We start from the raw sequence: 12,858 nt of genomic DNA, 5'->3' as shown, positions 1-12,858 counted from the left end.
TCTCAACCCCAAATATCAGTACAACGACCATTTGGGATTGGACACAAACCTGCTTGAGACCGTGATGCAAGTGATTGTGAAATTGAAGTTGGACTCGACACTCCAGTCATTCTGTAACCACCAGGCGAGATAATAAGGAATTAGTACTTAGGACTTGCATTTGATTGTAGATAAAGAATTTTAGGGACACATTTGGGTCCTTTAGTTTAGATGATGCTATGTGGGGATGAGATAACACTGATCTAGGTTAGATGCATTATTATTATTATTATATTTACAGATTAATAGATTACATGTTAAGGATTAACATAATGTTTTTGTCATAATTCAGCTAAGTGGTGGGTCTTGTACTTTTTGAGTGCAGTGAACCCCACGAGACTAGCGATCAAAGTCCTCTCCCAAACTTTCTTAGCCTCTGGGTGCAAAAGGAATTGGAGTACATTTAACTTAATTCACTCCACGAGGAGGAACAGATTAGGAAGCCAGCGCCTTAATGATCTAGTCTTCATCCACTATAACCTTAGGTTAAAGCTGCAACACGCCAGGAACCAAGCAAAGGGTAGGGGGCAGCAAGACATCCTCAACCTCACCGATATCTTCAAGGAGGAATCAAATGGTGACGATCTCCTCATTGATTGGTTGAGGGACAAGGGTGAGCCATTGTTTGACCAACCTTAAGGAGGCCTAACCCAGAGATTGCTTAAGCTGCAGGGGTTGATGTCAATACATTCATGGCATCTCAGGATGGGCAGGCACATGCACAGAAGGCAGTCTGGAGGTTCCAGATGACACCCTCACTGGATGATGGCCCTTGGCACACACAACAATGAATTTGTGCCTTCGATGCTCAATCTGGAGGATCCATATGACACCCTCACTCCCAGTCAGACACATGATGATGACGGTGGTGATGATGGGGATGGCGAGAATGACGATGAGACTACAGGTGATGGACATAATAATGGTGACAATCACGATAATAGTCGTGATGGTGAAGGAATTCGAGAGCGTACACCGATTCCATTACCAGAGACACAGATGCCCCCCAAAAGATACACTAAGGAGAGTCACTTCAACCACACCACACAGGATGCAGATCAAAGTGGGGAAGCACATCGTGGTAGTCATACGACCCTATAGCCGGAAGGGGAAAGGGAAGCAGCAACCAACATGGTCATAGCTCCTATAAGGATGACACCTCATCGTATAGGTCTTTCATAATCCTAGTGTTGTAGCCGGCTTGATAGGCTCAATGGGCTCTATGAGCTTGGATGAGTCTAGAGGCTCCACATCTACTAACGGGGCTTATGGTTATGGTCCTTATGGTGTCCCTCCTGATCATGGACATTATGGTACGAGTATCCCTTCTGGTGGCAATAACAATGATTATGGGTCAAGCTTGAGGCAAAGTCAATTATAAAGTCCATCTTCAAATGGGGTCCACCACCACCATTAGCGGCAACACCACTACACTCTCCAGAGCCTATTTTGTATCTTAATTCTACATTCCCTCAGTCAAAGTTCTCACTCTAATGGATGACGTGGGCTACAAAGCTACAATTTGTGACTACCTCAACAACCATTAGTAGAACATGTCATGGGATGAGTATGTAAACCGATTGGATGAGATGATCATAGCAACACACTTGGTTCTGAACAAGGGATGGATCCACTGAGGCACAGTACTTGGTATTGAGATGATGAAGCCATTTTAGTTGTCTTTTTTATTACAATTTAATGAAGATCTTTGTGTTCTCTTGCATCAGTTACATATTTATATTGGTCTAAATTCACGTTCCAGACTTTCAGTTTCGCCTACATACAGTCGGACATGTGCCAATCAAAAACACCACTTTAGGTTACGTTCTAGCGTGTTTATTGGCCTCTAATTAAGCTAGATACCAAAACCAAGTCAAAATGACCCCAAACACCCCACCCAAAACCAGGGGTCGAAATTTGGCCAAAGCATTCCAAAATTTCATGCTATGGTTGCTACTTTGTTAGAGATGTTCTCAAGAAAAAAATTGTCACTTCATTCATATCTATCGCAGAACAGCTTGATGACATCTCCACTAAGCCCTCATTTGGACCTGCCTTCAAGGCTAGATGTTGCAAGTTGAGCATAGGTGATTCATACGCTCCAGCTTAAGGGGAAGTGTTAATAATTATATTGTTTAAGGGTGGTACATGGCCATGTGTACCATGGGGTTCACTTGAGTAAACATAATGATGCAGTAAAGAATATCCATAATAGTCAATTAGGCATTAAAATACTTAATTTGGCCCATGGGTGGGTTCTACAGACATCAAATCTTTTGTTTTTGGGTTTATTAATGTAATAAGCCTATACAGTCTTCTTCTTCTTTTCTTTTCTCTCTCTTTTTGTTTTTTTTCTTTTCTTTTTTTTTTTTTTTTTTTTTTTTTTGGGGGGGGGGGGGGGTTGGAGATGATTATACAATGGATGAGGTGTTAAATTCAATATCTGATTTAGTATATTGAGTTAGATTAGGATACTTGGTCTTAGATAGAGTTTTGTTTTGGTTTTATTTACCTCATTGAGTCTTCAAGAGTGACTAGGAGGCCTATTATGAGTCAAATTAAAACTCTTACAAGATATTCTCCCCCACCAATTGAGATAACTTGATTAATGAATATGACTTTTTTTGTAAGAATATTGGTGTTGTTTGGCAATGCATATGGATTCTTATCCCAATTCTGATTTCCTCCTCTTATATTATCTTTTCTTTCCCAAAAGCTTCTTCTAATCTTCTATAAATCCTTCTTCTTCTACCTTTAACCTTTTGAATTGCAATCCTAGAAGACTAGCCCCTAGTTGAACCTCTTCAATCTAGGACTGCATCACATTAGTTGTAGTTTCTAGTTACTAGTTACTAATTAACCCATTTTCCTCTTAGCTCGGTTGGCAAGCAATCCCATCACTAGGATAGTTTCTATTTTTTAGGAAAATATTTACTTTCTATTTCTATGAACCCAGTTTAGGAAAGTTTTCCTAGACTCCTTGACTGCCATGATTATAACAATTTCATGGGTGAAGGGGAGCTTTACTTGCAAAATCTCCCTCTTCCCTTCTTCTCATTCTCCTCTCCATCTTCTCTTCTCTTTGATCCTGGTTTTCTATACTGTGTTTCAGTCACAAAAATAGTGAATGCCATAAAACAGAATAACCATTTGACCTATGTAAATGAAATGTTCATTTTAACCCCATAGTGTAAGCTTCTGCAAAGCATGTTTAAACTTTAAAGAATGATTAATGTTAAGGTATAAGGATAGAAGACAATAATAGTATTTGTATTTCCCATACTTCAGAATTTTATTAGGTTCTTAAGTAAGTTTAATGTTATTCACAATTTCCAGGAGGATGGAAAGTAGGAGGTCTCTACTCAGCACTAGAAGACAAATGTCAATCTTCTCAAATGCTATTTCATAATAAGGATAAAATAGACAGCACAAATCTAGTTCAAGGAATCTGCTTTGGTAACAACGAAGACAACATATGCAGTATAACCAAGTGGAAAAGTCATACCGCCGTCCATAGTTATCTGAAACAATGCCCCATGAATATGCTCCAACTAGCATGCCAGCAAACACAATACTGGTGATCAGGCTCTCTTGCTGAGAAGAGAGATCCCACTTAGCCTGAACTGCTGGTCCCACAAAAGAGAGAAGCATCATTTCCATGGCTTCTGCAACCCAACCCATCCCAGCATAAGCAAGCAAAAGACATTGGAACTTCCCAAACCCCAAGGACATTAGTGCTTCATCCACAGTATATACTGCACTCTCACTTTCCATCTGCAAGCACAAGAAGGCCTGAAAATTTAATCTGGAAATGCACAAAGAGAGGTACTCAAAAATCATAATGCATAAATTTTCATGTGAAATATAGCAAGACATTTGAACCATGCATAGCTCAAGAACCAATAGCGACGAAAAATATTAAATGTTAAGTTAGCTTTTGAGCCGTGAATTATTATCAACAAGAAAAGATGTATAAAATCAAAGGCCACACCATTGATGTACACAAGGTATTTCCACGAAACTAGGAGAAATTTTTCCGTTTCGCCAAGTAGCGAAACAAAACATGGCTCAAAAATGAAAGGTCTCAGATTTTGTTGAAATTTCACTGAAATCTTGAAAATTCCAAGGGGTTGTAAAATACAGAGCGTATGGCTATGGATATGGATATGGTGGAGCATATGGAGGTTCATTTGCTGATTGTGGTAGCATGTGTGCACGAGTATGGAGATGAATCAAGTGCATCATTTGTGACTCCATCTTTTAATATCCATTAGGACCAGCACAACTAGTTATGCCAGTGATGGACTATATGGATAACTTTATCCGTACCATGTCAAGGCAGGCTTACGTCCAATATTCAAAATACTCCATGACCAGGGGATGGATCCAACCCACACATACACCTACATATTGAATTCTACTTATTGTATGTTGTTACATTTTAATGAAAATCTTAATGTTGTGTTGCATAATATCCATATTTACATTGGTTTAAATTCATGTTCCAGAACACCACTTTAGGTTAGGTTTGAGGCAAAAATAACATCCAAATATGTTTATTGGTCTCAAATTAAGCTAGACAACAAAACCAAGCCAAAATGACCCCAAATACACCCTAAAATTGGGGGTCAAAATTTCACCAAAACATTCCGAAATTTTGGCCAAATATCGCCAAAATTTTGTTATTTCGATTGGGTGGTGAAACACCATGTTTCACCAAAATTTGGCACTATGAATGTACGTTATGACTCCTCTATTTTGTTTTTCCTTTATTCTTTGGTTGTTAAAATTGGACCCAATTTCCTACAAAGGTACAATTTCATGTCTACAATGATAGGTCAGCAGTGAAGATCCATCACTGAAACAAGCTTGTGTTCCTAGGAAGAAGCCTAGGTTGGGTCATATGGCCGGTGGGCCTCTATCCCATGGGTTCTCTATGAAATAGATCACTTCTAGGGGCCCGAAATATGGGTATTTAGATTAAGCACAACTTTTACCCTTGTAACTTACTTTAATTTTATGTTTTTACCCTTGTAACTTACTTTAATTTTATGTTTTAAGATTGAATGTGTTAAACCAATGGTTCAATTAAAAGTTAGCATATGGCTAGCACATGACTAATTAGAAGAATGCAAGTAGGCTGAGTTTATCTTAAGTTTCCTAGTCTACTTCAGTGAATAAGTCAAGAATGGTGTTAAACCTTTCCTTTACAGTATAGGAGTCTAATTTTGAGTCTTTTATATAAGCTTGTGATGGGGGCTATTACTGAACAAGAATTTGATTGATGAAAATGCTATTGCGAATTGCTGCTGCTGCCGCCTTCTCTTTAGTATGAAATTTCTAGTGTAGTGACTAATATGTCAACTATGGTAGGATTAATGATAATATCTAGTCGAATCCTTAGGGTGGGAAAGCAGGATTGGTTGAATCAGTTGACTCCTTGACTGTGTGAAGCACAAAAGCTTCTAATCAAAGGTTCCCCTTCATTGTGTAACCAAATTGAGGGCCAAATTACAGGATTGCTTCAATTAAACCAGCAGTAAATTAGGGGTTTAAACACCATGCAATTAGGTCTTCTAGGGCAATCAAAGGTGGACAGCGTCTGCCTAGGACTAGACACACCCTGCAGCTAAGCGATCTTGGCTTTTAAACCCTGCAGCTAGAGTTTCTAGGGGTCTAGGGCTGTTTTAGGGTTTTGAGGGGAATGAGGACAGGGTTCAGCCACCAAGGTTAGAAGAAGGATTTTAGGGACTTAAATCTGAATTCTGTTGTTCTAAAATTCAGATTTTAAATTCAGGATTCTAGGGTTTGAACATGTTAGAGATAACAAGAGATAACATGATGTAGTCATGTAACACAATAGTGGGGATTGTGATTTCCTTATGGTTTGGGTCTTGGGTTATCAGTGTCTTAATCTAAGTAAGTTCCCTACTAAGCTTCAGGCTTAATTAGGTAAGAGTTATATTTTCTTTAATTGTATTTCAATTTATTGCAAATATGTGCTTACTGGAACGGCAGAATACACAGATTACATCGCCAGCCCTATTCTCCAATTATTCTCTCTTCTTCTCCCTCAAATTCTCTTTCTTCTTTTCTCTACCTAGTACTTGTTATAGAATTTGGGATTGTTTACAGAACAATTAGGGTTTTCTCAATTTTAGGTTTTCTCAAGGGTGGATAGAGTTGGGGTCGCAAGTGGAGGGGAGAAAGGGGATGGTGAATCCAAAAGAGAATTGAATTCGGGCATGTGGGGTTTGAGAGACGTAGGGATGAGAAGGCCTAGGATTGTTACGATTTGTGTGAAGAAAATTGTTGGAAGAACTGAATGAATCCTGACTTGTGTCTAAAGGACACAGCAAGAGCTTTATTTCTAGCTATAACTTACCAAATACAAAACAAATCAAAATTTCCCAGTGTGGGAATCTTACAAGAAAACACAAAGATCCTAAAAGATCCAATAGATCCTGAAAATCCTAAAGATCAATGCAAAACCCAAAAATAGAAATTAAATCTACCAATAACCAAATCATTCCCAAATCACCAAATCTCCTAGTACCTATTTTGTCTTACAACAATCCCCCTCAAGTTGGAGCATGGAAATTTATCATGTCCAACTTGCCAATGACACTACTGAAGATCTTGGTGCTTAAGCTATTTGTAAACACATCAATCCGCTGATTGTCTAAAGCAACAAAAAGTGATACAAATCAACCCAACCTCAATCTTCTCTTTGACGAAATGTTAGTCAATCTCCACATGCTTGGTCTTACATACTATTATTGGATTGTGAGCTATGCTGATTGTTGACTTAAAATCTGAGACAACTGTATAAGAACCACCGAATTTGACCCGCTCTCCTGAAGCAGCCTTTTCAACTATAGTACCTCACAAATGCCCTGAGCAATTGCCCAAAACTCGGCCTCGGTATTGGACCTTTCAACCACAGCCTTTTTCTTGCTTCTCCAAGTCACCAAGTTACCTCTTACATTCAAACAATACACAGAGGTAGACCTCCTATCATCTGGACACCGTGCCCAGTCTGCATCTGTATATGCCTCAATCTTTAAGGAGAAACAAGGATAAAGAAGAGATAGAGGCAAAAGGGGAAACTTGTGAGAAGAATCAGACGAAGTAGGGGAAGATAGAGAAGAACACTCATAAGAAGAAGATGAAGAAGAAGAAAAGCGAAGGAGAGAGGGGAGTCTGGCAAGCATGCAAAGCTCAAGCTTTACTTCATTTTCTTCTATTCCATGACAATAAGCTAACTACCAAGTGTTTAAATAATAAAAGGACATACTTCAATAAAAGCAACTATAATAGGACTCTTGGTAATTTATAACTAACAAAAAAGTTGATCCAACTACGACTCTTAGCAATTTAAAACTAATTAAAATTTATCCTAGATATCCTAATTGAATTAAAAATCTTACACAATCTCTAAAAATCCCACAAAAAAACAAATCCTATATTATCTCCTCGCAAGCTGGACTCGGCACCTACCAAATTTGAATTTATTCCCTTTCAAGCTAGACTTAGGGCCCACCAAATATGGAGTACTATCTCCTAGGTTATTGTTCACATTACTATAGCGTGAGTGACTTTTGGTTGTGCTGCATCAATTTCTCCCTCTTTTAAAAAAAAAAACTCATCCTGGAGTTTCAGTGAAATGAGAACTGATATTGTATGGAAAGCACTTGTTCAAGAAGGAAGTATCTTATTTCTTTTTATTCTTACTTTGAAGGTGTCTAGAATGAAGAGAGGCATGGTTTACATATCTTGATATTAATTACAGTGGTAATGAATAGGTGGAGAACAGCATAGGGAGGTAGATCACAAAAAAAGACGATGAAATAGAGAAGACAAAATTAGAGAGAGAAGAAGAATTAGTAGGCAAGACAGATCATAAGAAGAAGGAGATTTGAAAAGAAAACAATGAGAGCAAGATCAAGAGAGTGAAGAATCAAATAGACAGAGAATTACCCAAATTTGGGCTCTAGTACCAAATAATAGGGGACAGAATAAAGGAGAAAGGAGGACAAAGAAGTTAGGGAAAAGGGGGAAACTTAAAAAGAATCAGATGAAACAAGGAAGATGGAGAAGAACAGTCATAAGAAGAAGAAGAAGAGAGGATGAGAGAGAGAGAGAAGGGGGCTGTAAGCATACAAAGCTCAAGCTTTACTTCATTTTTTTCTATTCCATGCTCAATAAGTTGATTACCAAAAGCTGATTACCAAGTGCTTAAATAATAAAAGAGACATACTTAAATACGAAAGCAACTATAGCAAGACTCTTGGCAATTTAAAACTAACAAAAACCGATCCTACTAGGACAAAATCTGATTGCATAATTATTCCAATAAATAAATAAATAACAAAATCCTACATTATCTCTAAAAATCCCACAGATACAATTCATTTGCCCCATCATTAGATCATCAAAATTTATGCAACTTCCTTCTAAAATAGATCAAAGTGTGATCAAGTGTTATCAAGTGAGTGTTCTCACAAGGATCCAAGGCCGTGCAACTTTATTTTCCTAAGTGCCTTATTGTAAATCAAAGACCTTTGGTTAAATACCTGATTCACCCACCTACTTAACAGGAAACCAGCCCCAATTTTCCCACCAAAGAGGTATATATCTTTTGGTTGTGTTAATAGCTCTAGAGAAACTATTTTTTTATCCCAAAAAGACAATCTCACTTCATAGCTATTCTATGTTGAATGTCATAATGTTAATACCCAAAAGACAAATCTCACTTTGAGATTGGATATTGAATGCAACCTCGAAAGAATTAGTCGCTGAACTTTCAGAGCCCCATACTGTAAATCGATTCATTTTTATTGACAGTTTTCGAAGTCTTATATTGTAAATGAATTTATGTTTATTGACAGAGTGCTTGGCATAGTAGTCATACAATCACTCACGGGTTTAAGTTGTAAGGGAAGTGTGTGTGAGACCTTAATCAATTATAGTATTTCTTGAATAAGAATATAGATCCGTTCTGCCATAAATTCATACACATCATTAACACTTAATATTTAATAGGGTATCCTACTACTTACTTTGGTAATTGCAATCAGTTGTGTGCTCTCCGCCTGCAACATGATTTTCTGAATGTCTATGAAACTAGATAAGCGACAACTGGAGATGCTGACAAAATCCAAACCCACAACGCAGAAATTCACCAGAAGAATGGCAAAACTAATAAATTTACGAAGTAAAAGGGCATTTGAGACATTTAAATCAACAAAGTCAACACCCTTAACATCATCATCAATTGGGATAAAACAGAATGGCAGCTATATAGAGCACGGACCTGCATAATAAAACGATGAGAAAAGAACAGATAGATCAAACTAGGGAGTGTTATATTCATGCGGTAGAATCGAACTTAAGACTTCAATACCAACCTCATCAGAAGAATAGAAGAGAAACGCCGAAAGATGCTGCTGGAATAACCAGGAAATAAGCCGAAAAATGATAATTCCAGCAAGTAGTGCGGAGTCTACAGATCATTTCTTTAAATTAAATTTTCGGCTCATTACTGGGCTAACCCAAAATTAATGTCAATCTCTTACTTATCCAATCTATCGGTCAAATCCCTATGCTTTAGTTTCATTTAGGATATATATTTATCTTTTCAATATTTTTTACTTTTTTAAAGAAAGAACGGGTCAAATAGAACCCAACTTACTCAAAAGAATACAAAACAAATAAAAAACTAATTTGGCTCAATCAATGTCAGACTGAATAAATTCCTCTAATTCCGGAGGTAGCTTTTGTAAGATTTTCAAGATTTCCATTTCATCATAAAATCATCCTTGAATAGCAATCGGCTACTTAGTTTCCTTTCCATCTAATGTATGTTTCCTTTCCGTCTAATGTAGATGAAACGGATATGTCTATTTGATATGAATCTTTGACATAAATCTTTGACGGATGTTATTAATAATATTCTCAAACTCACATTTTTGTTAATCCGCCTCAAAAAACTCCACTATAGTCTATAATAACTCTTCCCACTTGAGCAATTTGACCTTGTTTGTTAATGGAAGCATCAATATTGCATTTAAACCAACATTTTGGTGGTTTAAACCAATTATATTTCTTTGTAATACTTGGTGGTTTCTGTACTTTCACATTGCAGGATTCCCATGCTTCCTTTACTGTGGTAACATAATCATCAATTATTAACTTCCCATTTATAGGTCGAATATAATCAATATCATGCACATCTTTATTCTCCAATTCCACAAAAAATAAATCTCACAATCGAAATTCTTTGGCCATCCTAAATACCATTAAGAAGCTTCTCCACAAATGTTAAGTTCATACCAAGAGGTTTGATCACAAGTATAAAATGAATTTCGACGAGTCGGGTGGACTAGCTAATTCCATATATCCGTAGCAAAACCACAGTCTCGGAAGACATGCATATTGTCTTCCACCCCAGCACTACAAAAATTGCATCAATCTTCATCCTGTAATTTCAAATATTTATTGCAAGCATTCGTTAAGAGGCAATCTTTGCTAGCAAGCCAGGCAAACGAGCACAATCTACTCGGTAGTTTTAGTTTCCAAACCACATCCCAGAAGGCTATTGTGTATGATTCAGGAACCAACATTATTAGTTCATTTGAGCTTCATAAGTTGTGTGAACAATGAATCGCCCATCTGGAGAATGCTTCCATATGAACATGTCACTACCATTATCTTCTGAAGGGGGGCACATGCTTTAATCTGTTGACAGATATTATCAGGCATAAAATTAATAAATTTGTCATTTCACATCTCTCACTGGTTTGCACATAGGACTGCATATTCTCTTCTAACCAATTAACTATAATAAGTTCCACAGCCATATCTACAAGAGCAAGATTAATTCCTATCTAATTGTCCCTCCATAAAAGAATAGACTTACCATTCCCAACTACCGCTTCACAATGTTTATTGACGGTTACAACTTCTTTGTTATTGCTTTCCAACGTAGAGAGTCAGTCACTAAACTGCTTAATGGGTTGCTCCTTCTTGTAAAGCCATACTTCTCCCTTAAAATTGTTGCCCACATAGTATCTTGGTGGAGAACCCCCCATGCTAACTTATGATGAAAGCCTTGTTCATAATGGCTAAATTTTTTAAGCCTAAACCTCCATTTCTCTTAGCACTCCATAAACTTCCTCAGTTAACTAGATGAGTCCTTTTTTTTGTGTTTAGTATCTCCCCAAACAAATGCTCTAGTGGCCTTTCCCACATCCTGCAGAATTCCTTTATGCATGAAATTTGATTGCATTGTGTAGTACAAGATTGTTTGGTTTATTGATTTAACTAATATAACTCGACCTGCAAGAGAAAAATTATTTGTTTTCCAAGAAGACAACCTCTCCTTTACTTTGTTAACAATATAGTTGTAGTTGGTTTTCTTAGTTCTTCCATTCCAAATAGGGACTCCCAAATAGCGACCTATATCGTTAGTTGTAGAAAATTCATTGATATGTGTTATTTTCCTGGCTTTTTGTCTATCCACATTTTTTTAGAAGTATATTTGTGTTTTCTCCACACTAACCTTGCTTCATGAAGCAATGCAGAATTTATTCAAACACTGTAGGACTATTGAAACTTGATCTTTATAAGCTTTGAAAAACAAGACGATGTTGTCCATAAACATTAGGTGGGAGATCCTAGTTCCTCCCTTTATGATCTTAACTGGCTTCTACCTTCCTTTTGCAACAGCATCTTAAATAATATGAGTCAATCTTTTTATGCATAGCACGAACAGGTAGGGAGAGAGGGGGTCCCTTTGTTGAATTCCTCTAGAAGGCTGGAAATACTCAGTCAATTCACCATTTAAAGAACATTGAGCTTAGAAGTTGTGACACAATTCATAATGACATTTATCAAACTTTTAGGAATTGCTGCTAGAGAAAGTGAGTCAACAATAAAACTCCACTGATAAGCATATGCTTTTTTTAGATCAATTTTTATAGCCATGTACTCGATTCTTTTGGCCTTCTTTTTCATATCATGAAAGTTCTCCTGCACTACAATAGCGTTATCTTGGATGTGACATCAAGGAACAAAGTTGGCTTGATTAGGGGCAATAAGACTAGGCATCAAATCCTTAAGTCTGTTAGTGATCATTTTAGTAATAATTTTAAAGTTCACATTGCAGAGAGATATGGGCCAAAATTGGGTGATTCTACCAGGATTGTTAACTTTAGATATCAAAGCCAACAAAGTTTCATTCACCTCATCATCGATATTACTTGCAAATGCTTCCCGTACAGTCTGATGTACAAATTCTCCAATGGTTGTCCATGTTTTTTGGTAAAATGTCGCTTGAAAACCATATGGTCCAAGAGTTTTCCACGGTCCCATTTGTTGCTTTGAAGGTTTGTTCTTTTGACACATCAAGGTTTAAAATTGATAGCCAATCTTGGTCTAGAGCAGGAAATCCGTGATTCAAATTAATGGGACTCAGCTCATGATGTTCCCCATTAAATAAATTCCTATAATAGTTTATTATTTGCACCTTGAGATTGGTCTCTTCTTGGATCCACTCACCTCTTTCATCTATTATAGTATCTACTCTATTCCTTCTTCTCTTTGTTATGGTAGATGTATGAAAATGTCTTGTATTTCTATCTCCTTGCAAAATCCAGTTGTTTCGAGATTTTTAGACCCAGGGAATCTCCTCTCTGCTTATAAAATTTTCCAATTCCAACCTCAAATTTTTTTCAAGATCAACTAGAAAGGGATTCAGAGGGGTGTCACCTAATTTTTTTGAATCCCTCTGAGTCTAGCATTCAACTTATTTTTCTC

The 12,858-nt window shown here is 37.1% G+C and overlaps 1 protein-coding gene across 3 annotated transcripts in view; it reads right to left on the bottom strand.

The window, feature by feature from the left end:
* Positions 1 to 9,651, bottom strand: part of NIAP (Major facilitator superfamily protein) — a 61,156-nt gene extending 51,505 nt beyond the window's left edge. The window contains exons 1-3 of one of the 3 annotated variants that reach the window (XM_089154790.1): positions 9,450 to 9,651; positions 9,102 to 9,355; positions 3,545 to 3,813 (exon numbers count right to left, since the gene is read on the bottom strand). In XM_089154790.1, the coding sequence (XP_089010916.1) occupies positions 3,545 to 3,813; positions 9,102 to 9,143 (311 nt within the window). In that variant the 5' untranslated portion in view covers positions 9,144 to 9,355; positions 9,450 to 9,651. The remainder of the gene's footprint in view (positions 1 to 3,544; positions 3,814 to 9,101; positions 9,356 to 9,449) is intronic. The other 2 variants (XM_089154789.1, XM_089154791.1) reach the window with 2 other exon arrangements.
* Positions 9,652 to 12,858: the final 3,207 nt, after the last annotated feature.

Source organism: Hakea prostrata, chromosome 5 (genome assembly GCF_041222555.1).
Source record: "Hakea prostrata isolate BN-2017 chromosome 5, UWA_Hpros_2, whole genome shotgun sequence".
In the NCBI taxonomy this organism is placed as follows: domain Eukaryota; kingdom Viridiplantae; phylum Streptophyta; class Magnoliopsida; order Proteales; family Proteaceae; genus Hakea; species Hakea prostrata.
The sequence above is the reverse complement of the archived record's forward strand: the minus strand, read 5'-3'. Positions and strand labels throughout refer to the sequence as shown.